Here is a 24558-nt window from a genome sequence, read left to right as displayed (position 1 = left end):
TCTTAGTATGTAGTGTCCATCCTAACTCCTCTTTTGGAACAGACTCTTTATTGAGTCCTACCTTTAGAAGCAGCAGAATTTACCGGGAAAATGCTGCCCTGACAAAACACAGGAACATCTAAATCAGAGGTACTGGGGGGCTCCGTCCTTCTTGTCCCAATATTAGTTTCCTAATATCTTCCTCTTGAAAACGGAGAAATGATACGGCAGGACGTGCATTGGAACAGCTCGTAAGAGTTGTACAGCGTAATCTGAACAATGTGCACAGCCAGCGCTTTTGTACCATATCTTCGTTTTTCGTAGGGAAATTATCGCCAAGTGTTGCTCTTATTCACCCTAGCGATGCCCATTGTGACGAATATTGCTGCTTTTAGCTGGACCAAATCAACCAGCCAATAGCGGCAAACAGGGACAGAGGGGGGCAACAAAACCCCTCTGAACCACAAGGCACAATTGGTGGCTGTCAGGAACAGCCGCCACTCTGCCCCGATCACCGTGTCTACAGACATAGTGACCGGTATTACTGACGTCATAAGTAAATTCTCTGCTATTGGCTCGTCTGAATTGATGAGCCAATAGCAGCGATAATAAACTGGGGGTGTGTGGGGGGGACGTAACCCTTCTGGTCCATGGGGCAGGATGAATGGCTGTCAGGATCAGCCGCCGTCTTGCCCCGATCACTGTGTCTGAACCGTGTTGGCAAGTCACTACCCGCCGCACCGTTCTATTACAACGCGCGTTGGGAATAGGCTATACAATCTTTATTTTTTAAGCAATTTAGACAAATAAGGGCTTATTTTTTGCGAGACGAGATGCACTGTAAAAAAACCTTTATTTTAGAGGGTGTTTAGCTTATCAAAGCAATTTTATTAACTTTTTTCGTGTGGAGGAAAATAAAATCGTCAATTCTTGTTTTGGATTTTTAGCATTTTTTTGGGGGGGTTGTTCACTATAGCATAACAATAATATATTATCTTTATTCTACGGATCACTACGATTACGGTGATACCTCATTTATATAGTTTTATTTATATTTGTCCAATTTTATTGAAGGAAAACTAGAATAGAAAAAATTGCATTTGTTTTAGTATTGCCATCTTTATAGCGGCATAACTATAGTATTTTTTGGTTGACGGAGCTGGTTGTGAGCTTATTTTTTGCGTGACAAGTTGTTCTTTTCAGTGGTATCATTTTGGCGCTTGTAACTTTTTCGGATCACTTTTTAGAACATTTTTTGTAAAGCAATTTGATAAAAAGTTTTAATTTTTGGCAAGTTTTTGGGGTTTTTTTTTTTACCACGTTCACCTAGAGGGTCCAATTATGATTAGGATTTATTGTACAGATTGTTACGGACGCGGCGATACCAAATAAGTGGGGTTTTTTCGTGATTTAGTGTATTTTATACTTTATTACTTGTGTACAGGGAAATGTGGTGTTTGGGGGGACTTTCACTTTCTTTTATTATTTATTTTTATTTTAAAAAACCTTTATTGTTTTAACTTTTTTTTACAGTTACTGACATCTAAGCTTGAACAAGTGATCTTCTGATCACACTGCGTTTAGCTTCCGGGTAGCTTCCATGCCCACTTGTCCCTATTCCCAGCTCTGTATAATGCGGGGCGGCCACCTTGGTTGGCCGGAAGCTGAACGCAGTGTGGCTTCCTTGCCCCTGTTTGTTTACATGGGACACAGACCGGAGAAATAGCAGCGCAGGACACCGGGAGGGACTGCAAAGGTAAGTAAAATGTTTTTTTTTTTTTAATTCAGCCACCTCCCTGCCATCAATAGTTTTTTTTATGCTCTCGGACAACCCCTTTAACTACTGCACAGTAAACAGATTCATCTATGTTGCAGCAATTTGCAGGGAAAAAAATGCTGAAATTTCAGCTGCACTGGACAACCATCTAAAGCTTCGTGCACGTGAATGTTTGCAGTTCTTGGGTGGCGAACAATGGTCCTGTCCAACGTGGTCCTGTGAGTTTTTGTTTTTTTATAGCGTCCACAGAGGGACTTGCTAAAGGACCTGTGGGTGGTTTAGGCCTGTGACAGGTGTGGCGTTTTTTTCATGGCGTTTTTGTATCCTTGAAAAACGCATCATATTTACATATTGGCTTTTCAATGGGTTTTAGGTTAAAGTGTCTTAACTTGGCGTTTTCTCCCCTGCATTTTTTTTGTGCCTTTTGATTGCGTTTTTGAAAACGGATGTGTTTGTGGTGTACGTTTTGAAGCACATGTGATTACATGCCCACATGCGTTTTCAAAAATTCCAAGAGATACAGCTGCCTGCAATTACCGCACATCAAGCGTTGCGATTTTAAAAACGCACGCGCAAGCAAACATTTGAAAAACGCATGGGTTTTCAATGCCTTCAAAATCGCAGCTGAAACGCAACAAAAACGCTTCATGTGTCACCGGCTTTAGTGTCCCAAATCGTGCAGACAGTCCTTCTTTAAAGTGATTTCCACCAATGTACTGATTCAGTCCTACCGGTTTACATTACAATCCGATGACCCTGTCAATCTCACCTGTGCTGTGTCCCAAAAACAATACAGTGCTGTAAAATTCCCATGCTACTGTGCATGACCAAAAATCATGGTCCCCTGTCCAAAACCACTCTTGTGTAGTAATGGAGCAGCTTCCCCTAACAGCCAAGAAGCAGACAGCTGCTTATTGCCAGCACAGAGGCTTCCATTGGCATGTACTGTAGCCCCTGTGTGCACTTGTTCGGATACAACAAGCTCCATACCTGCACTGGATCACGTGACATGATCTGCTCGGCCGCAGCCCTGAGTTGTGTTCCCCACTGACTGAATTTCTCCCAAACCATTGTACGTTTCAATAAACTTTATTGTCCCTCAGACAAACTACGTTGATTATAACTCCTCTCGTTTGTCTGGTGAAAGTAAATGCGTGCGAGATCTGAAAATCTAGGAAGTGTTACATTATTACAGCGCTGACATACTGTACGTACGGTAATTTCCATATTCCGGCAATAAAGTTGGGTTCGTCAAAAAAAAAAAAAAAAAAAAGAATTAGAAGGCAGACGTCATGTGTGGGGAGCCTGGACGCCGCTACTGGTCTTGTTTGGCTGTCTTGTGGGCGGGGCGTGACGTGTCACGTGATTGGCGGCGGAGCGCGGTTCAGTCAGACTGAGGGAAGAGAAGCACCGAGACCGGAACCGGAAACCGAAAGAGTAACTGAGAGAGCGGAGCAGTGAGTGGGGCTCGGGGACGGCGCGGTCGTCAGGTGTATCGCGGCGGGCAGAGGCGCTGCGGGCTGTGTCCATCACCTCGTATGTACGTTGTTGTTTTTTTTTGTTGTTTTCTCTACCTTGTTGTATTTGTAAAGTGACCTGTACTGCTGTGGTGTGAAGCATTGGTGTGCACCGGGCTGTGCTCATCACCGGGGGGGGACCGGGCACTTTGCAGCTGCAGAACTGATTACGTCAGGTACCGCGGTAATAGCTCGTGTGTGAACAGCAGCGAAGGGAAGAGTGCGGCACTGGCGTACACTACACACAGTATAAAGCTGTGTCTTGTGTGACACCTCTGCCCTGTCATCTGTATACATGTAATCTGACTATTAATATTCTGTAGATGTGACTCCATCGACCCTCATAATTCAGCTCATAGTAGAGGGAGGCATCTACACCCTAGGGTTGTGTTCTTAGAGGGCTGAATTTTGGTGTAGAAAAACCTGTAGCGATTTGGAGGAGATTGGTAGAACTGTCACTCCTGACACTGCAGAAGATACCCGCTCATGATATATGTCTATGGCTGTGTCAAGGATATGCAGTAGATTTCAGCTGCTGCAATGCATGGGGTGAAATTTGCAAAGAAGAATGCAATAAAAAAATACCTTTTCCTGCACCTTAATTTTTTTAACTTTTTTTTTTGCCCTTTAAGTTTATAGCAGTCTACTTTTTTATAGGGCAGACATCTGGGAACCCCATGGTGCATGTGCATAGTGTCCTATCTGCAGGCTGCATGTTATAGAGCAGGAGGAGCTGAGCAGATTGTACAGTGTCCTGTCAGCATATTATAGAGCAGCATCTTGGTGATAATGCTGCAGTTTGTCCCCTAATGATGGTCCCTCTCCCTGGTCTACATTATATACCAGCCTATCTTGATCTGTGAGCTCATAAGATTCTGGAAGACACTAGCCAACCAAATGATAAATCTGTGGGGTAGTGCACTTTTGTTAAACCTCCGTGAAATGCTCCTTGGCAATGATTCTTAAGAAGTGTCCCCCAGTGTTTTCATTTTTCAGAGGATTTTTTTTAAGGTAATCCAAGTTTTTTTCCAACTGGGAGCTGGAAAAAGAAATTCCAGTATGTGTTAGATTTTTACTTCTGCCAGTTTTATAACTTTTTTTCTTATGGCTTTTACTTGATGGTTTTTTTCTTAATAATAATCAAAATAATTCTTTATATCGCGCACACAGATTACGCAGCGCTGCACAATGCAGGTCAAATTGGTCTTTATTCTATTCTTTAAGTCATTACGTCCAGATAATTTATATCCTTTTTTTTTTTTATTTTTTTTTTTTAATTATTTTATTTTTTGGTTAACCCTTTCAAGAACAACTGTCACTGGTGTTTCAATATCCAGGTGAATTTTGCTGTTCTGTTCTAACAATTGTTCTTAGCCTTTATCTTGATATGTTTTATTTATTGTTAATGTTTAACAAAAAATTTTTTATTTTTCCCATAAGTAGTAAAATTGAATAGACCTTTACCAGGATAGTTTACAAATGTGTAGCAGCTTGTACATCAGCAAACTCTCAATTCTGTCTGCCTGCAGATTCTTCTCCATTCTGCTATATCTTCTGAACACTGGCACTTAAAAACACAAGTCTATAGGGAACGTGAGGCCTTGTGTTGACCTTCGGTCACCTGAATGTGATTGAAGGCCCAGACACGGTTGTGTACTGGTGTCGTCTTTTCACATCTCCTATTTACAGGCAATCCCCGAGTTACGTACAAGGTAAAGCATCCAGAGGTCACAGTGGCCAGAAAGGTCAGTCTCTAACTAAGGGTCTTTTGTAAATCAGGAATATTCTGCTTCGCTCAGTTACCATCCGCTCTTCTTACAACCTTCTTCAGGACTTCTCTCGTGCATACCCCCTTAACTGGAACTCTCTACCAAAATGTGCCAGACTGTCACCAAACTTTCAAACGTAACCTGAAAAACTACCTGTTCGAGATTGCCTACAACACGCAATAACTGCACTTCTTTGCGCAGGGAGGGTCCTCCTCCCACTTTTTCCAGATCTCTGTAGATTTTGTATTTGCATTTCTTTTTGCATTAATGCATGTGAAGCCCTTACAAATTGTACAGCATTGTGGTGCTCTATAAAAAATAAATATTGCTTTTTTTTTTTTTTTTTCTTTTAAGGAGGACATGAGTTCGCAACAGTACCCTCGTCAAGGGGCTCCCATTCCCTCTCCCCAGATTGTAAGTGGTGGAACAGCTGTGGGGCCAAATATTCAAGGGACAGGTAATATCCTTAAGATGTGCATGTGTATCAACTTTGTATCTTTCCCTTTCATTCATAAGATTATTGGCAATTCCTAGGCAGATGGCGCATATACGCATGTGTGGATCCAGCACTTTGGATTTTGCTGTAATTTTATTTGTATCTACCTTATAGTGGCTCAGTGACAAGTCGTGTCCTTCCACTGCCAATGACAAGTCTCCTACAGCCTTTCAGAGCAGCAAATTATTGGCCAAGGACATAGAATTTATTCTATACCGGCCATCAATGGCCATATCTAGGGCTAGTAGTAGAGTTCAATTGCATTCATTAGAGAGTTTAGAGTGAAACATAGAAGTTGAGAAAGAAGCCATATTAAATAAGGCTGTGTTCACATTTCCTCAGGGACTTCCGGTCTGCTCTGTTGCAGAAGAAAAAGAGGTAGCCTCTGATTAGTCTCCAACTGTGCTAAAAAAAGACCCCACTAACTATAATGGGGTCCTATTCCTAGTGCCTATTATTGCTGTGTCTATTATTTTACCTTCCTTTCTCTCCAACAATCTGCTTTGAATGCTCCTCTAAGAGCCTCAATGTGAACACAAGATATGAGATAATATGTAAGAACATAAGAGAGAAGACATCACTATGGGTGATGCCACACAAGATGTTTTTGGTCCGTTTTTAAGCATGCGTTTTTAAAATGCATCAGTTTTTTACCGTTTACCATGATAAACAAGTTCAAAGCAGCCAAACGCATGGTAAACCGCAAAAAACGGATGGATTTTTAAATGGACTGAAAAAGCCTGTTTAAAAATGGACCAAAAACGCCTAAGTCTCTAATATTCAATTATGCTAATTTGATTCCATTTAAAATTCTTTTGTGTGTGTTTTTGTTTTCTGAAGATTCAGGGAGGGAAATGGAGGGGCCATCACGTGACAGTCTTACTGCAAATACAGTTCTTCCCCCAAGGGACGACAAACAAGAAGCTGTGGTGGTCAGGCCTTACCCTCAGTTACAGATGGTTCCTAACCACTCAGCAAGTCCCCTCACTATGACCGCCCAGTCCGCTCATCTCCCAAATGTTCCACTGACCTTCTCGGAGAATATGCTCAAGGTGATTATCCTGTCTTTGCATGAATCTGCTGTGTGCTTTGGTGGAGAGCAATTAATAACTTGAATAGACAGAAAATATCCATGTCAAATCGATATGAATGTCATATACGGTGATCACAGTTATCAAAATATTTAGAAACTCCTTTAAAATACAAAGTCTTTAAATTTTTGCCCAAATCTACTTTTATACAACTATGATAAATACATCTTAAAAGTTATCTGTCAGCATTTTTTGACTTCTAAACCTTCAGATCGGGTATGAAATACATTCCTGCTTATACACTCGTTTGCTGTGATTATGGTTGATGGTAAATGTGGATGTGCTGGTAATGTATGTCATTATACCCATTTAGTTCAATGTATTTAATGCAGTGTGTGTTCAGGCATGGGGAACACTGCCATCTGAATGATCCATAACAAAAAATTTAATGTGCCTTAATATGTTGTAGCATTAGAACAATTGCACTGTTCTATTAGATAATCTATTGAGTGAAAAGAAAAGATGCATGAATGTTTGTCTGATCCGTCTGAGGGGTTTGCACAAACTTTTAGCTAACTCAGCTAACAGCTATCTGTTGTGTAATAGGACCCTATGAAAATCAATGTTGTGGAGTATATATAGATGATCTGTTTGGGTCTTCTATTGATCTCCTCTATAACATGTCATCTACTGGAAGGTCCAAGACTATTTAGACACCTGAGTAAATGGAAAACAATGGTTGCAAACTGCATCCTGTGTGAGGGATGTTTCTATGTTGAAGGGGAGTGATGGGAGGGAGTGCAGATCACATCTGTATCTGGTGAGGAATCCGTGCAGGGACAGGTAAATATAACTTCCAGTGTTGTTAAAGGTCATAGAACACGCAGCCCAAGACCGGGATGTAAACTCACCTCTGCCGCTACTCTTCTCCCAGTGGCTTCTCGGCAGACGGCCAAAGGCACCATGGGTTCGGTCCCTGAAAAAAAAATTTGGGTTCAGCTGATCCCCAAATACAAAAAGGTTGGGGACCATTGGCTTAAAGGACATCTACTACCAAAATCAAGGATGTAAACCAAGCACACTGACATACTGGTATGATCCCCATTTTTTTTCCCCCTTTGCGTCTTATGCCCTGATTTTTCACAAAAAAAGGCCGTTGTAATTGTGCAAATTAGTTTGAGGTGCTACTGGCTCCATAGGTGTTAATGGAACCTGGGCCCCCTCAGGCTCATTTGCATAATTTTTTAAGCTTTTTTTTTTCTTTCCTTGTTAAAAGCAAGGGCATATGGAGTTTAAAGAGGAGCGGATCTTGCCAGTATGTCAGTGGCAATGCTTAGTTTTCAATCCTTGATCCTGGTGGTAGATGTCCTTTTTAATTTTGTTACATTCTCTTTTTGGCATGTCCAACACAAAACCAACTGTGGCGTAATAATTGGCGGGTAGAGATGAGCAGGCTTGTTGTACTCATTGGGGTTTAGACGCACACCCCGAATATATTTCTGCATTGCCTGCCGAAAAGCCAATCTGGCAATTGAACATTCCTAGCGACAGCTATGACTGGCTAATCCATAGCTAGTTGCTAGGGGCGTTCATTTGGCTGTTCACCCGGCAATATGTCTAGGTCGGGTGACCAAACCCGAACATCAAGTCCGCTCATCTCTAATGGTGGGTTCTGTTAGGATGGTAAGCATTGATAACCTCATCAGAGTATATCGGCACAGTCTCTGTCCTCTCCTGTAACAAAGAGGAAAATTAATTGGGTAAATGTCACCTGCACACCTTACCATCTGAGAAAAAAAATATTGCCACTTTCAAAATGGGCACCATTTTGGACACAACCTCTCACAGAACATTATACAGCGTTCCCAGCCATTGTTTTCTCTTTATTGTGGTGTCTCCATACTTGGACCACCTTGTAGATCTTGTATGGATCTCACGTAGTAGTTCATCATTGATGTATTCTCACAGCAGCCTTTGAAACCAACGATTCCCAGCAGACCCATTGCTCCAGCACCTCCCTCTGCCCTGTCTGCTGTTCCAAAGGTATCTGGGCCAGTGACGGTCACAATGGAGAGTGGCCTACCTCAGGCTTCAGCTATCCCTGTGGCTACTATTAGTGGTCAGCAGGTTAGTATCAGCACTGATAACCTCACAACTTGTACAGTGTGAAGTTCATCTAACTATCAGACTGTGTTTTCTCTTCCTTTATTCTGTTCTGTTTTATACTAATATTATATGTTAAGACTTGGTTCACATCTGTGTTGAATGCTCCATTAGATTATCAAAAATTCTTTAGGAAACCTGCAAAACTTGTACTGTATAAAAGTGGCCTTTTTTCATCCATGCATTTCTTTTGGAGGAGTACTTGATTTTTATGGTTTACTTACTAATAAGCATTTTTACATTTCTTCTCTATTTGCTCACTGTCTGGTTTTTTTTTTAACTTTACTTTTAGGGACACCCCAACAATCTTCATCACATAATGACCGCAACTAATGTTCAGATGTCTATAATACGCAGCAACGCCCCAGGACCACCTCTGCATATTGGAGCCTCCCATCTCCCAAGAGGTAATGCTTATTAGACAGTGTGTCTGCGTTGTGCCATCATTCCATATTCTTCTGGTAGTGTTACATTGAAAAACTGGTGTCTTACACAAGAACACCCCAAAAGGGGAAATGAGCTCCTGATTCTTCTTAACTCCTTTGTGACCGATGGTCATTGATGCCTGAATTTTTTATCTATGAGACTTTAACATGTAGGATAAATTTTATTAATTACATATTTTTCTTTATAAAATTAGCCGATAAAGGACAAATGTGAAAATAATTTGCTTTTTTTGGTCATTTTTCCAATTAAAGTTTTTTTTTTAAATAAGTAATAAAACTGAAAAAAAATTTACCAAAATATTTTCTAAATGTGTACAGCTTCCATTCCATCACCCTTTCCCCAATTTCAGCTACATATGCAGAGGGTGCATGTACTTCTGCAAACTGTAAGCTAATTCTTATACACAAACCTTAAACTATAGTAAAGGGGAGATTCTACATGCCAGGGTTCAGGAGATGAAGGCAGAATGTAGAAGGAGCTCCTTCTACATTCTGCCTTCATCTCCTGAACCCTGGCATGTAGAATCTCCCCTTTACTATAGTTTAAGGTTTGTGTATAAATGCTTCAGAGAACCGGATACATCCACTCTTAAAGTTAAAAACCGAGATCTCGGAAATGGAAAGCTGTGATTTTTTTTAAAATTTATTTTTTTTACCAGTACTTTAAGAGTGGATTTGTCCGGTTCTCTGAAGCATCCATGCACAATCCTTATTTCATATTAAAGGGGAGATTCTCTTGTATAATATGACAGAATTGTGTTTCTAGGTGCCAGGGTCCAGAAGATATAAACATCATGACAGTGACCAACTTCAAAAGGCTATAAATGTCTTTTCTGCACAGGAATTTGCCAATAGGATTTATTTAGCCCTATAGCATGAGCATCAAAATCTGCATAGATTAAGCCATGCACCACATTTTGTCTTGTGGACATACTCAAGGGATATTCAGGCATGTTTTCTGGCAAATGACCCCCCAAAACACCATCTTTTGAATTCTAAGTTTGCATATTAATGTTTATGTGAGTAAGCTATCCTTAGTTTCTCAACAATCTGTTTATTAGGTGCTGCTGCAGCTGCTGTGATGTCCAGCTCCAAAGTAACTACAGTTTTAAGACCAGCTTCTAACCAGATGCCGTCTGCTGCAGCTGCCCAGTCAGTAGCTCAGCACATCATACATCCCCCTATACAGGTGAGTGTGTTTATTTTTGTATTGCACTATGGTATTTTAAATTGTATTTTGGAAAATAAAAATGCTGATAATGACCGTAAAAAGCATAATTGTTTTACTTCTATGTAATTGTCACAGTCGCGCCCTCCTGTTACTACAGCCACTTCAGTAACACCTGCTGTAGTGGCTACAGTGTCCGCTACTCGAGCGCAGTCCCCAGTTATCACCACCACTCCGGCACATTCTGCAGAACCAGTCCTTAGGTAAGTGTGGACTCTTCTTTTTCTTATGTTATGTTTTTTTAATTGTTTTTATCATCACTTAGCATTCACTTTTTCTGAACTAATCTGCCCCTTCCTAGACCAACTTTGTCGATACAACAGCACCCTCCTCCCTCAACAATCAGCATTCAGAGACCCGCTCAGGTGCGTGATACTGGAACACGCATTACTCTGCCAACACATCCCGCTTTGGGAGCACAGAAACCACAGCTGCATGCAATGGCGCAGGTACAGTAATTGGGGGCTTTTGTCCCATACTTTGATGTTCATTTAGATACATGTATTTATAAATATATAAATACATTTTAATTCACTACATTATTTTGTAGAGTGAGTAGGGCCTCAGGTCAGACTTGTGGTCAATCTTGCTCATACTCTAGATATGACAGATGTCTGTTTTATACTTTGGATACAGGTTATATATTAGATTTGGCTCCAGTTAGCATTTGTTTATAAATCACATTTGCATTTGTTATATGTACAGTTGTAAGTGTAGTGGCAGCATGGAAAAACAAAAGCATGATCACAGGTTTATCACAGGTTTAACATCTTGCTGTATGCAGCCGAAGTGTAGCCCTATATACTCTAGCTTGATAAAGCTGCTGTTCCATGACTGCAAACAAAACTCTACATCTTCCAGTCATGTTTTCCTCCTGTGCTCTACTTCTGGTTTACCTTCATATTTAGGCCACTTGCACATGACTATATTTGGTCTCCGTATGCTAGCTGGCCGCTGTAGCATTGTACACGGTTCAGTACAGTGAGCACACACACGTGTGTCACTGGAAAAAAGGCTTGGCAGCATGCATCCCTCTGGAGATGGGAGGGGTGAGCGCTTCTCATCTCTATAGCCCAACTTATGCAACGACCGGGTCCTGGCCCAGGCTTCGCATACATTCATGTGTAAGGAACCTTGCACTGTAAAGAGAGGTTGCAGAAGCCCATCATACCTGCGCTGCAAATTTTGCCATTTTTAAGCATTTGTATTGCAATATAATTGTTATAATTTACCTTGCACCCTGACAAAATCCTCTGTTTATGGATTTGGCTTTGGTTTGGATGCATTTTAAAAAACACATGATTTGTCTGTGCTACTCGCTACAGGGCTCTTGGCCCCCATCTTCTGTGCTCCTGTACAGCTTCTGCCTCCTCAGAGTTCACAGCCTGGTGCGCTGACATCCGTGTGGAAGGGAGGAGCTGTACAGGAGCACAAAGGTGGGGGCCAAGAGCTGAGGAATGAGTAGCACAGACAAGTCACATGGTGTTTTTTGAAATGCATCCAAACCAAAGCCAACCCCTGGGGCTACACAGAGGATTCTGTCAGGGTGCAATGTAAGTTATAACACACAATTATATTGTAATGCAAATGCTTAGAAAACGCAAAGGCATATGTGCACTGCATGTGTAATGGGCTTCTGCAACCTGTCTTTAGTGAAAATGAGGTCCCTAGTGACAGGTTCCCTTTAATGATCCAGAGATTTGAACTTTTAGAAATAAAGTTGTTGTTTTTGATTATGCAGACATCTGCTGTCATTGATTTTGAAAGTACTACATTATTTCATTAAATTTTTTTAACAAATTATGCACCATATCTTTGGCAGAAGACTCTCTTTGGCACAGGAAACCCTGTAGCTGCAGCAACCGTGGCTCCTATTTTGGCAACAAACACTTTGCCATCTGTTACAACATCAGGTAAGAAATTATTTATCCAATAAAAATGTAGTACATGTATATGAAACTCTGTATTGCGTCATAGTGTAGGGCAATGGCATATCCACTGCCTTCACACAATGCACCGCATATTCCTTCATAGATTGGGGACCAGAAACCCCTCAAATGATGAGATTGTAAATAACATTTGTGATTGCTTTACAGCCAATAGAGCTACCTTAGTAGAGTAATTCTGTAACAATGTATATGCTTTGTCACCATTTGTTATAGTTAACTTCACCACTTTTTGTTTTGTTGGCACAGGTTCTGCCCCCCACACACAAGTTCCTACGAGCACCATTGTCACTATGACGATGCCAACTCACTCTTCCCATGCTACAGCGGTGACCACTTCTAACATTCCTGTGGGTAAGTAAATCTGTTTTTTGTTTTTCCTTTTTATATTTGTGAAACTTATTAACATAATCCAAGATGTCTAAGATCTGCATTTCAATGCATTTCTTTTTCATTTTTACTTTTTTTTTTTTTTTTTTTTTTTTTTTTTTTTATATAGCAAAAGTTGTCCCACAGCAAATCACACACACTTCACCTCGGATACAGTCAGAGTATGGACCTGAAAGAAGTAATCTGATACCTATTCCTGGTCACAGAGCCTCACCCAATCCCATGACGATGGAGGCTAGGAGTGAAAATAGGTGAGTTGTAGCCTCTGATTTGCATGTAATGCAACAAGTTTCTTATTTCTAATTCAATTATTTATTTATTTTTGTGGCTCTTGGTTAAATTAGTGATTTTTGCCTATTAATAACATTCCCTGAAATAATAAGATTTTATTATAGAGACCATTAAGCTCTAATAAAGGCAGTTCCCTACTTTTTTTTTTTAACTGTATTTTTATTTAGTTTTTCTCATAGAGACATGGCAAAAAACTTTACATAGGGTATACAACTTGTACCGGAATTCCGGTCATAGAACTCAAGTGTTGTAACAATTAGTAGCTACAATAAACTTATTACAAATATTTGTATCAAACAAAATATTAACAAGAAAGAAAAGAAAAGTACAGACAATTAAGTCTGTTCCATTTTAAACATGGTAGTTTATATCATCATCTGTCTTAGACATGTTATTGTATCAGGACACAAAGCAACAAACACAGGACACACACATCTGGAGAGGGAGGGGGGCGGGAAGGGAAGTGACTCTAGATGCCTAAGGCCAGTCGGAATGCAATTATACAGGTACCTATGTGGTTTTCCTACGAGATTGTTGCGGCAGTTCCCTACTTAAGAACACCTGACTTACAGACGACCCCTAGTTGCATAAGGACCTCTTGTAATTGGTAATTTACTGTACTTTATCCCTAGAATACAATAAACAGCTGTAACAGTTACTTAAGGTGTCTGCAATTAAGCTTTATTGTTAACCCTGGTTCTTATAACAATCCAACATTTGTAAAATCCTATTGTCACAGAGACCAATTATAAATTATACAGTTCTGACTTGCATACAAATTCAACTTAAGAACAAACCTACAGAACATGTCTTGTAAGTAACCCAGGGACTGCCTGTATATACCATGTTTCCTTAGACAGTGTCTCATATTAATTTTTGCTTATTTTCAGGGATTATCTTATTTTTCCACGAACAAGAATTTACATAATCAGCATTTATTAATATACTGTAGTCATGCCATCACATGCATTAGCATAACAGCCTAAATTACATCAAGAATTTCTTAGGAGTCTATTTCCATGTACAATAATTTATGGTGCATTTTAACGATCCTGGAATTTATGAACAAAGTCAACATCAAGTCAACAACTTCTCTAAAGTCCTTAAAACTTTACAAACGAAATTTCACAATGAATTTCTAGCGTCTCCAATTCAATTGGAATCACTGATCCCAATCTTTCTTGTTTAGCACTTAACTTCAGTGACACCTTCTTGTCCTGGTAGCTGCTAATAATGCATTTCCAACCCCACCGACATTTTATCCCATTAAAGGAAACCTACCACTTGAAGTGGCAGGTTTCAGATGGAAATACCGAGCACCAGCTCAGGGTGAGCTGGTGCCGGAGCTTATTTTCGTTAGTGTTTTAAACCGCTGTATCGCGGTTTAAAACACTTTTTAAACTTTATAGCCGCTTACCATGCGCCGGCTATAAAGTTTAAAAAGTGTTTTAAACTGCGATACAGCGGTTTAAAACACTAACAAAAATAAGCTCCGGCACCAGCTCACCCTGAGCTGGTGCTCGGTATTTCCATCTGAAACCTGCCACTTCAAGTGGTAGGTTTCCTTTAATTCTTCCTCCATGTCACAACCTCTTGGAATACATATATATATGATATACTAATGTATGGGGAGCTGTAGCGATGATGTTTTTCTACAACCCCACACACACACTGTTCTTCATACTAGGGAGAAATTGCATTACAAAATTCAAGATGGTTTTTCTCTTTTTCTCTTTTTTAAATTTGGGGGCTAAACGAACGTAGCAGTGACAAAATTGGAGCATTCTAAATTTTACCTTCATTTCGTTACTTTAATTACTATGAAGATCTCAAAGCTGTTTCTGATGGTTTGAGTGGTGCAGATTTGATAATGGGTTGATTATATAGGGTTTTTTAATATTAGATGTTTCAAAGCTTATTAAAAACAAAAATGACCCTCCGTCTTAAATCTCTTTATAATTACGGAAAACCGATGTTCGAATCGATTGGTAAGCCGCGTGACCTCAAAATAAAATATACAGACATTTAAAAAATGATGAAAACATAAAGACATGTGAAATTTAATAACTAATTTGTGTGGTAAAACGATCTGTCTGAAACCTAGATAATTTCGAAAATGGCAAATTTTTCAAAAATTATAAAAAAAAAAAAAGTTTAAAAAAATTGTTTTAACCAAAGTTAACCACTAACGTGAATCTCAGAGTCACTTTTGATAAGTTAGTGTTCAAAAGTTATAACCATATAAATTGATGCATGCCAGAAAGAATGTGGCTGAGACTTGAGTCAAAAAAAATGGCTCCGTCCTTAAAGGGGTTAAAAAGAGTTGTCGGTGAAATAAAAATAAGGTCTAAAAAAGAAAATTTCCCAGTGATTACTTCTACTTCAGTTTCATGACAAAATCCAGAGAGTAGCACGTTCATAATTGGTTGTGTAATGCATTTTTTTTTTTCTACATTTTTTGTATTTCTTTTACAGACCCCCAGTACCAGTGCAGTTACAGTATTTTCTACCCACATATCCTCAACCAGGCTATCCATTGGCTGCCCACACTTACACCCCCATAACCAGTTCTGTATCTACTATTCGTCAGTATCCAGGTCAGTATATGGATAAACATATCCATCTTTTGGCATAAAGGGGTTTTCCCACGAACAAAAGTTACGCCCTATCCACGAGATCATTGATGAGACGTACGTACCCCTGTCAGACCCCTAGTCGGTCTGTCAGTCTAATGGAGCAGACGGCTGCACATGACCATTCTGCTCCATTAATCTCCATGGAGCGGTCAGAGATCGCTGAGCGCGGTGCTCGGCAATTTCCGTCAGCTCGATAGAGATCAATGGAGCAAATGGTCATGCGCGGCCTTCTCCTCCAATAGTCTGACGGAGCAATGAGGGGACTGACGTACCCCTTTTTGTCGTGATCTGTGGGGGTCTCATCACTCAGACCACCACTGATCAGCAAGTTAGGCCCTATCCCGTGGATAGAGCCTAACTTTTCTCTGTGGGAAAACCTCTTTAAAGCATTTAGAAGTTTCTGCCGATGTCTGATTTCTACAAGTCCGCTGCCACATTTTTCACATCTCCTGTGGCAGAAACCCAACTTTGTTTTCATAATTTATGCAATTGTGAGATGCGACAGACATCTATTATGCATTTATGGCATATCTCATGGATATGTCATATATCTAAACTGGGAATATTTTATGGCCATATTTCTATTTTTTATCACCATGTAGTTAGCTCAACATCATAACCATGGTCTGGCCACTACACATCTTTTGTTGCTGCTCTGGTGTCCAAGACTGCCAGAATCAACTGTTAGGTGCAGGTCCTGAGCGATGGAATTGGTCATTAAATATCCCAAAGCTTGAACACCAATTAAATAATGGCTTTATGCACAATAATATTTCACTTCAGTTGAAGGATAATGCCTGCTTCTTCATTTAGTTTCAGCTCAAGCACCAAATTCTGCCCTCACGGCACAGTCGGTGGCATCCACAGTCCATTTGAACCCTATGACGCTAATAAATGTTGACCCAACACACCCGCGTCACATTCAAGGAATCCAACCCGCACCAGTCGGTGCACAAGGGATGCAACCTGCACCCTTCACTACCCAAGGCATTCAAGCAACATCAATTGGTACCCAGGGAATTCAGCCACCTCCAATCAGCAGCCAAGGAATCCATCCTGCTGGGTCAATTGCCACTCAGGGTGTCCAGACCTCTTCCGTTAATGTTCAGCAATCTTCAAGTGACGCCAAGCCTGGTATTGTCTTGGTTTAATGCCAAAAATGTTTTCTTTTGCTGAAATCCGATTCGAAATTAGTTGCTTCTAAGTATCTTTAAAAATTAATATTAAAGGAGTTGGCCACTTATACCAAACTTTAAGAGGGGAAGTATAACCATTAGTATTAGCTGTGGGTCACATGACCCTGGAAGCAGGATTCCTGTGTCCCCTTCGTCTTAACCTCTCCCATATCATTAGTTGCAGAAAAGTTATGATACCGGGTATAAGTATAATGTGAGTGACCATATTGGCGTCTTATACTTACCAAGTTAAAGTTTGTATATATTGCCAACCCCTTTAATATTTTAGACTTAACATTGAATTATGTAGTTTCTGGAGTAGGTATTTTAATGCTTTTAGTCTGTGGGAACTACTTCTTACATGGAATATCACAGTAATATAATATAATATCCTCTACAAAGAATATGTAGTGACTCTATAACCACCCCTTTTCCTACAGTTGTTCTTGCCGAAGGAGCCACAATAGTTGCGAATCCGCTAAATAGTGCTTTCACTACAGCACCAGCAAGTGCTACAGTCATGCAGGGTCACAATCAAAGCCCAGGTATTGGCAGTGCCCCAGCTCAGGGCTCCTCTCCACGTCCCAGCATCTTGCGCAAGAAGCCTGCCACTGATGGGTGAGTTACTTAGCTTTGATCTAGTCCCATTTTGATGCAGTTATTGTCATGTATACACTTACATTTTTTTTTTCTCCTTACTAAAAGGTTGTCTGTTCGGAAAAGCCTTATTCCTCCTCACCCAGCAGATGCAGTGAGTCCTCGCCATGACAGTGCCCTGCGGACTACATCTGCCTCCCCTCGACCTGCTAGGTAATTTTTTCTATTCCTACACAAAAATATCAATTGTATATTATTTAGCAGTGTAATGATTATGTTCTTTTTTTGCATCCAAAAAATAATTTTCTCCTACAAAATTATATCTATAAACACTAGTGGCACTCATAGTTGACTACCGTCTATGGCACTGTTATAATTTTGGTTCCATTTTCATCTCCTACCAATTCATAAGAGATGGGAATGGTTCCCGTTGCATCGTAGTGGAAGCCTCCAGCACAGATGTTGATCTGCCTTCAGATCTTCTGTGTGAAGGCTGGAAGGGGGTATAATTATTTCTTCTGCGTATTGAAAGAAGTATGGCTTCAGTCTCAGGACCAGTTTTCTTTTAGATCACTATTAAATGTAGTTATCCCTTGTCCTGTACCAAGAAATCCACTGACTGGATACATATATTAATCGTTAACTGCTTTCCCAGGCAAATGTCTGCACATTACGGGTTGCATTATCCCTTTTCTTCTTTACAGTACTGTATATTTGCATACTGCCCCCCCCCCCTTAAAATTATTCATGTATTTCTTTTTTTTTTTTAATGTTGCAGTGCTAAACCTAAAGCTGAACTTCACATCACTGTGGCACCAGGAGTGACTGGGGATCCAGGCACAGGTGGTGAGCAGCCGAGTGCAGCTGCATCACTGCCATCTTCTCATCATCCTGCAGCCGCTGTACCCAGCCCTCCCTCTCAGCCTGTGCCTGGACCTCTACCCAGCAGTATCCATGTCCCTCCAGCCGCTGTCCCTACATTATCAGCACCTCCACCTCTTCTGAGCAGTGCACCATCTGGAACAGCTGTCCCTGAACCGAAAGTGAAGGAAGAAGCAGAACCAATGGACATAGCAAGGCCAGTTTCTGGTATGCCATCTTCTTTTTACAATTCTTCTGATACAAAGCTTCTCCTAATATATTGTGAGCTACATTGGGGACCTGGGCTGAAGTGAATTTAAGGGGTTGTCTGAGGGATAAAGAAGATAAATGAAATGTGCTTTAAAAAGAAAAAAAAACGGCAACACTTTATTTGTCTTTGCGCTACATTCACATGGCCATATGGGGGGCGTATATACGGCCGATATACTTCCCCCATAGACGGCAATGGGCGCACGGCGCCCAACGGGAACGTGCGGCACCGTACTGCTCCGTACCCTGTAGAAAGATAGGGCATGTCCTATCTTTTGACAAGATATGGCACAGTGCGCCACATATTCCTTTGGAGAGGGGCGGGGGTGAGCGGCGCTCTTCGCCCTACTCCTCTCCCTGGCACTGCCGTGTTCTGTGAATGTAGCCTTACTGGTATCTGTTTTTGTGGAGTGATAACATGCCATATATCCATGCAGCCAATCGTTGGCCTCTGTGGTTATATGCTGTTATCAAATCAAGAATACAGAGACTATCATGGACCCGTGGATCATTTGAGTGGCAAGTGATGTAACTGATGGTAATAATTGGGGACTGATATCTATTTTGGCAACGTGGGTCCAGTGAAAGTACTGCCCGCAGCTGGGCTGAAAAGTAATTCTCCATTCATCTCTGAGAGCAAAGAAAATGGCCAAGACCATACATTCCCATAGAATTGAATTTATGGTGGAACATTTCTTACCTGTTAAATCACTTGCCATTCCAATGTTGCAATGGTGGAGATCCCAAAGGTAGGACCCGTATCTATTCTCTGTCCTATCCAGTGGATAAGTCATAAATGGTTTTCATGGGTGCAGCGACCCAGAGGGTAGTAACACCAGTAGCTTTTTTGGCACTTAATGGGACTGTCTAACCTTTTTAAAGCATTAATGATTTTGGGTAAAAAAAAAAAAAATTTAACCTTTTTATACTTGCCATTCCCTTCCCCTGCAGGTCCCCTGGTAATTGCTGCTGCAGCTGCAGGACCTGTGGGGGAAATGAAGGGTAAGAAAACGCATGTTTGTATGTGTATATAACAGTGATGGCGAACCTTTTAGAGACAGAGTGCCCAAACTACAACCAAAACCCATCTATAAGTGCCGACATGCCAATTTAAGCAATTATTTATTGATTCCTGCTATATCACAGGTTTCAATTGTATTGGCATCCTGAGGACACCAAAACAATAGAAATTTGGATTGTAGCTTACCTTCAAGGTGTCCTGAAGAGGAAGAATCAGGGGACCCAGAGCAGGAATTCTAATGACAATCCATCTCTATCCACACCTTCTTGCTCCTCCTGGCAGCCAAGGATGTTGCTTTAAAATAGGACTGAGCATGGCACATCATGAGCTGTCTTGGACCGCAGGAGGAAACCTTGAGTCTGGTAAACTCTATGCTGGGGTGAAGGCCTGGGTGCCCACAGAAAAGGCTAGGAGTGCCACCTCCGGCACCAGTGCCATAGGTTCGCCACCACTGGTATATAAGATCTCAATGTGTATTCAGATGGGCAACCCTGTTAATGTTAGAGTTTGGCTTTAGTTTATTGTTAGATTATTTACCATGCTAAAATGTTTTTTTTGTTTTTTTTCATCAGCAGTGCCGCCACTGACTTCAGGATCTATCTCTTCCCCACTAGCTCTATTAGCCAATAACATCTCTGTTAGTGCTGGCGAATTGCCACCGGGAGCTTCCCCACGTAAAAAGCCTCGCAAACAGCAGCATGTCATATCTACGGAGGAAGGAGATATGATGGAGACAAATAGTACAGATGAAGAGAAATGCCACTCTATAAAACCTCTAACTTCTCGTCCAGAGAAACGCAAGTCCCCACCTAAAGAGTACATAGGTACTGCATGTTATTTTTGCATTCGGTCATGGGGGTTATGGTAAATTTAGTTAAAGCACTTAAGTATTTTCGGTCTTCTTGCAAAGAGGAAATTCCAAAAACTCTAAAAATCTTCTATTTAAATGTATTATTGTGGCTGAACACAAGGTCAGAGCAGCAGTAATCTAAGCCAGTCATGGTACTTTATTTCAGATGAGGAAGGTGTACGTTATGTCCCAGTTAAACCTCGACCCCCAATTACTCTTCTACGCCATTACCGCAATCCTTGGAAAGCTGCATATCATCATTTCCAGCGTTACAGTGATGTACGGGTTAAAGGTAAGTGAATGAAGAATTAGCATATGGGTGGCCTATATATATGTTAAAGTCCTTCAGTATGCGGTTTTGGTTTGAAGGTGACACTTTGAACATTTCTGTTTCTTTGTCTATGCACAATGTCTACTTGCTATCAGCATTGCATGGTAGTGCAATATCCTTTTAAACTACTGGGACCTGGTTGCATCACTAGGCAGCATTGCCACTGAGTAGGACCTGTGTATGTGGAAGAAGGAATATAAATGAAATCTACCATCAAAATCAAGCATGATAAACCAGGGCCGACTTTTATATTGGTAATCCTATTTTATATTTGTTATCCATGGGCTTATTCCTTCTAAAATCATTTATGCTAATGAGCCTGGAGGGGCTACCCTGTGCAGTGAGAACTTCCACAAGTGCTAATGGAGCATGTAGGAGGGTGAGACCATTTAACAGCCTGTAAAGCCAGATCAGAGGGACTAGGGTAGCCCATCAGGCTCCTTAGCGTAATTGTAAAAGTTGATTTCAGAAGGAGGGAGGCCATGGATAACAAATATAAGAATGACAGTCACGGTGCCTGGATCTACAGGTAAGTGTCCCTGGTTTATTATGCTGGATTTTGATGGATTCCCTTTAAGCCATGAAGGGAGTTGATCCCATTTTGAATTTTATCTCCAATCCAAAGCTTAGGGTAAAACAATCTGATGGTCAGTCTGATTCTGGGACCGCCACAATCACAAATTGATGAAGGTCCCGCTCTCTCTAATTGATGGAGAATGTTGAGCTTCCGCTCTGGCACTCCATTGCATACAACAGTGTCAGATATTATTGAGCACAGCGCTTTATCTCCAGCACTCATATTCCCTATCTGAGATAACCAGAGTGATTTTCAATTTTTGTGGCTCCAACATATTGAATGCAATGCTGGTATGCATACAGCTTCATTAATTGGTTGGAATGGGTCCCCTTTTCTTGTAATCAGTAAGGGGCCTAGCAGTGAGATCCTATCCCCTATCCTGAGGATTGTTAAAGAAATTTTTCTTTGCAGAAGAGAAGAAGTTGACGTTGCAGGAGATTGCCAACCAGAAGGGGATTGCTTGTCGGGTGCAAGGCTGGAAGACTCATCTCTGTGCTGCGCAGCTTCTCCAATTAGTGAGTGTCTGTCATTTGTTTTCTTTTACATTATTACTTCCACCTCTTTACATTTGCATATATAATTCTCCTTCAGACTAAACTAGAGCAAGACGTGTTTGATCGCTTAACTGTGCTTCAAGAAGGTCTTATTCCCAAAAAGAAAACTGCCACAGATGATGACCTGCACAGGATCAATGAACTCATACAGGTACATTCATTACTGCTCTCCTTTATGTCCCCCACCTGTCTCTAGAATGGTTTACTTCCTGCCATTTGCTTTGTTGTTTCTAGAAGTCCTTTCCTAAAAACAACATAGTCAGGTGAACATGAGTGTTTGTTCAACCCCAGCCAGCTCAGCAAATCCATGTTTAGAGTACTGAATGTTTTTATAGAAGACTGTCCTTGGTACACATCAATGTAATTGAAGATATGAACATATTCCCGGATTCTTCAGGATAGTGTGAATAATATTGTAGTTGTCAGAATTTTGTAAAATTCTAAACGTGGACATAGCAGATATATAAACATCATATTTCATGGACTGTAAAACAGTCTTTTTATAAAGGAAAAAGTTTTGTGAGCATTGTCCTGGAGATCACCGGGAGAGCAGAAACTCTACAATGCTCTCCTGCAGGACCTGTAGTGATGTCAGAAGCATGTGACTGACCACATGCTTCACTGCAAGGTCCTTAAAGAGAACCAGTCAGGCAAAATAACCCCCTAAACTAAATATATTTTCATAAACTGCCTTTAGAGAGCATTTCCTCTATCCCTTCATTGTCCCACTACATGCCTGTAAACTTAAGCAATGAGGTCCTAAAGCTGTATGCAAATGACCTGTGAAATGTCCAATGAGTCATTAGCATATTCAAGCTGTCCAGCTTATTCACGAGTGGGAGGCACAGCCACACCCCCAGTGCTTGACTGACAGCCTGTATAATGATGTGCTTCCTGGTGCTGGTGGCCACGCTCCCTGCAGCCTGTGTGTGCGTGTGTATAGGAGAGATACAGCAGCTCCAGGCAGCCATGTTACAGCAGAACATGTCAGATTCATGTGTAGCTGATGTCTGTGTCTCTCACCTGTGTATTAGGAGGATGCAGCATGTCAGCAGATAAAGCACAGACACCCGCAATGCTTTACTATACATTACACACAGACATGAGCAGGGGGAGGAGAGGGGAGGGGTAACAGGGGTGACATCACTGCCTCTGACCATGTGACAGCCTCATTTACATAATAAAGAAAAGATGATTTTGCAATGATTAATGTATGAAATAACTAGATAAAGGCTGGGATGGGATCCTTGTGAGCTGCTCCATAAGGTAGTGGTGACAGGTGTCCTTTAAACCCCTTTCATCGTGCCAGGGGATGGGTCAGAGAAGAAGTTATCCCCTGGAAATGAACAAGAGCTATGTGTGCATGGATGTAGCACTACCGAATGTGTTCATATGAATTTATGTAGCAGAGCTGTGTGTGCTGTGCTTATGCCAGACCAACATTTTTTTTTTTTTAATTGGAGTCAAATATTTTTCTTTCCTTTGGAACACTGAATCTAAGGTGTGTGTTACAGTCCAAAATATATAGTATGTGTATGTAGATATATTTGTGTATAATATGTACATACAGTGAGTGATGTGGATGTAATTATACTCTTTTTATTCTTCCTTTTTTTGCAGGGTAACATGCAGCGGTGTAAACTAGTGATGGATCAGATTACAGAATCCCGGGACTGCATGCTTAAAGTACTTGATCACAAGGATCGGGTCCTCAAATTACTGAACAAAAGCGGCACATCACGCAGGCTTTCAAAAGTGAAACACAAAGACAAAGTTTGAGCGGAGGACGATGCGCCATTTCCAGTTTACCCAAGACCATAGCGTACTTGCAGCTGCTCACGTAGGGTTGCTCTAGTGACAGCAGACCATTCACCTAAAATGTATATATCCTAATTTTTTTTTTTAAGAAACTGGAATGAACCTAGTAATGCGTCATTCCTGTATTCTTGGCCTGCTTCAGGACTGATGGCTCAGTTTTTATTTTCTTTTTTTGGACACTTCAATACTTCCTCTGCCGTGAGGGGAAACCTGTCATTTATTACCTGGTGCTGTGTATGGGAACTAATTTTTAGTGTGTGTGACACATGCTTGTGTATAGTGCTGTTTTTTTTTCACCCCTATGTGCACACACTTCAAAAGTGATTCTTATTTGTGCTCCATATTTTGAAGAGAATCCTTTTTAAGATGCCACACATTCACTCGCAGAATCTGTCATTGTATTGCTGTTAACTGTAGTGACCTGATTATGTGTCTGTGTTTTAAAATAATCAAAAAACACAAAAAAAACACTCATGTACATACCCTCTACATTTCATTTTTATGTAACTGCTTATGCTTTCTTCTCTAGTATTTCTATAAATCCGTACTGGACAAAACTCATCATGTATTTATTTGTAATGCCTTTCAACAAACGCTTTCACTTCTTCAATTTTTGTTTTTTTTAACAAAAAAAATAGTGAATGTGATCTGTAATGAGAAAAAAAAAACATAAAATGTGTATGTTTATTGAAGAGGACTGATCCCGTCTCTCCTGACATATTCCTGATATCAGAACAGGATTGCCTTTACTTTTAACTGCTCTTATTCCTGCAGGAAAATGGTGAATAATTCTGAAAGTGACAGGGTATCACACCAAGGCGATAAGAACACCCAG

At 40.8% G+C, this 24558-nt stretch overlaps 2 protein-coding genes across 13 annotated transcripts in view; one reads left to right on the top strand and one right to left on the bottom strand.

Moving 5' to 3' along the window:
* Window positions 1–3075, bottom strand: part of WDR33 (WD repeat domain 33) — a 69210-nt gene extending 66135 nt beyond the window's left edge. The window contains exon 1 of one of the 3 annotated variants that reach the window (XM_072143159.1): window positions 2972–3075. The gene's annotated coding sequence lies outside the window, so the exon portion shown is untranslated. Of the gene's footprint in view, window positions 1–2746; window positions 2846–2971 lie in introns of those variants that run through there. The other 2 variants (XM_072143160.1, XM_072143158.1) reach the window with 2 other exon arrangements.
* SAP130 (Sin3A associated protein 130) lies at window positions 3063–24284 on the top strand. 10 transcript variants are annotated; one of them, XM_072143163.1, is made up of 22 exons: window positions 3063–3292; window positions 5397–5499; window positions 6379–6590; window positions 8538–8696; window positions 9025–9139; window positions 10240–10367; window positions 10485–10609; window positions 10708–10855; window positions 12229–12319; window positions 12602–12706; window positions 12852–12993; window positions 15509–15630; window positions 16483–16803; window positions 17285–17462; window positions 17550–17654; window positions 18220–18530; window positions 19524–19574; window positions 20166–20417; window positions 20610–20735; window positions 21763–21866; window positions 21943–22056; window positions 23526–24284. In XM_072143163.1, the coding sequence occupies exons 2-22, from the start codon at window positions 5403–5405 to the stop codon at window positions 23682–23684; spliced, it is 3165 nt and encodes a 1054-aa protein (XP_071999264.1). In that variant the 5' UTR covers window positions 3063–3292; window positions 5397–5402; the 3' UTR covers window positions 23685–24284. The 10 variants fall into 10 exon arrangements, with proteins under 10 accessions (XP_071999264.1, XP_071999266.1, XP_071999267.1 ...); XM_072143165.1 differs by having other exon boundaries at window positions 3063–3296; window positions 8541–8696; XM_072143166.1 differs by having other exon boundaries at window positions 3063–3296; window positions 12232–12319.
* The last annotated feature ends 274 nt before the right edge of the window (window positions 24285–24558 follow it).

This window comes from Engystomops pustulosus, chromosome 3, assembly GCF_040894005.1.
Source record: "Engystomops pustulosus chromosome 3, aEngPut4.maternal, whole genome shotgun sequence".
Lineage (NCBI taxonomy): Eukaryota > Metazoa > Chordata > Amphibia > Anura > Leptodactylidae > Engystomops > Engystomops pustulosus.
The sequence above is the reverse complement of the archived record's forward strand: the minus strand, read 5'-3'. Positions and strand labels throughout refer to the sequence as shown.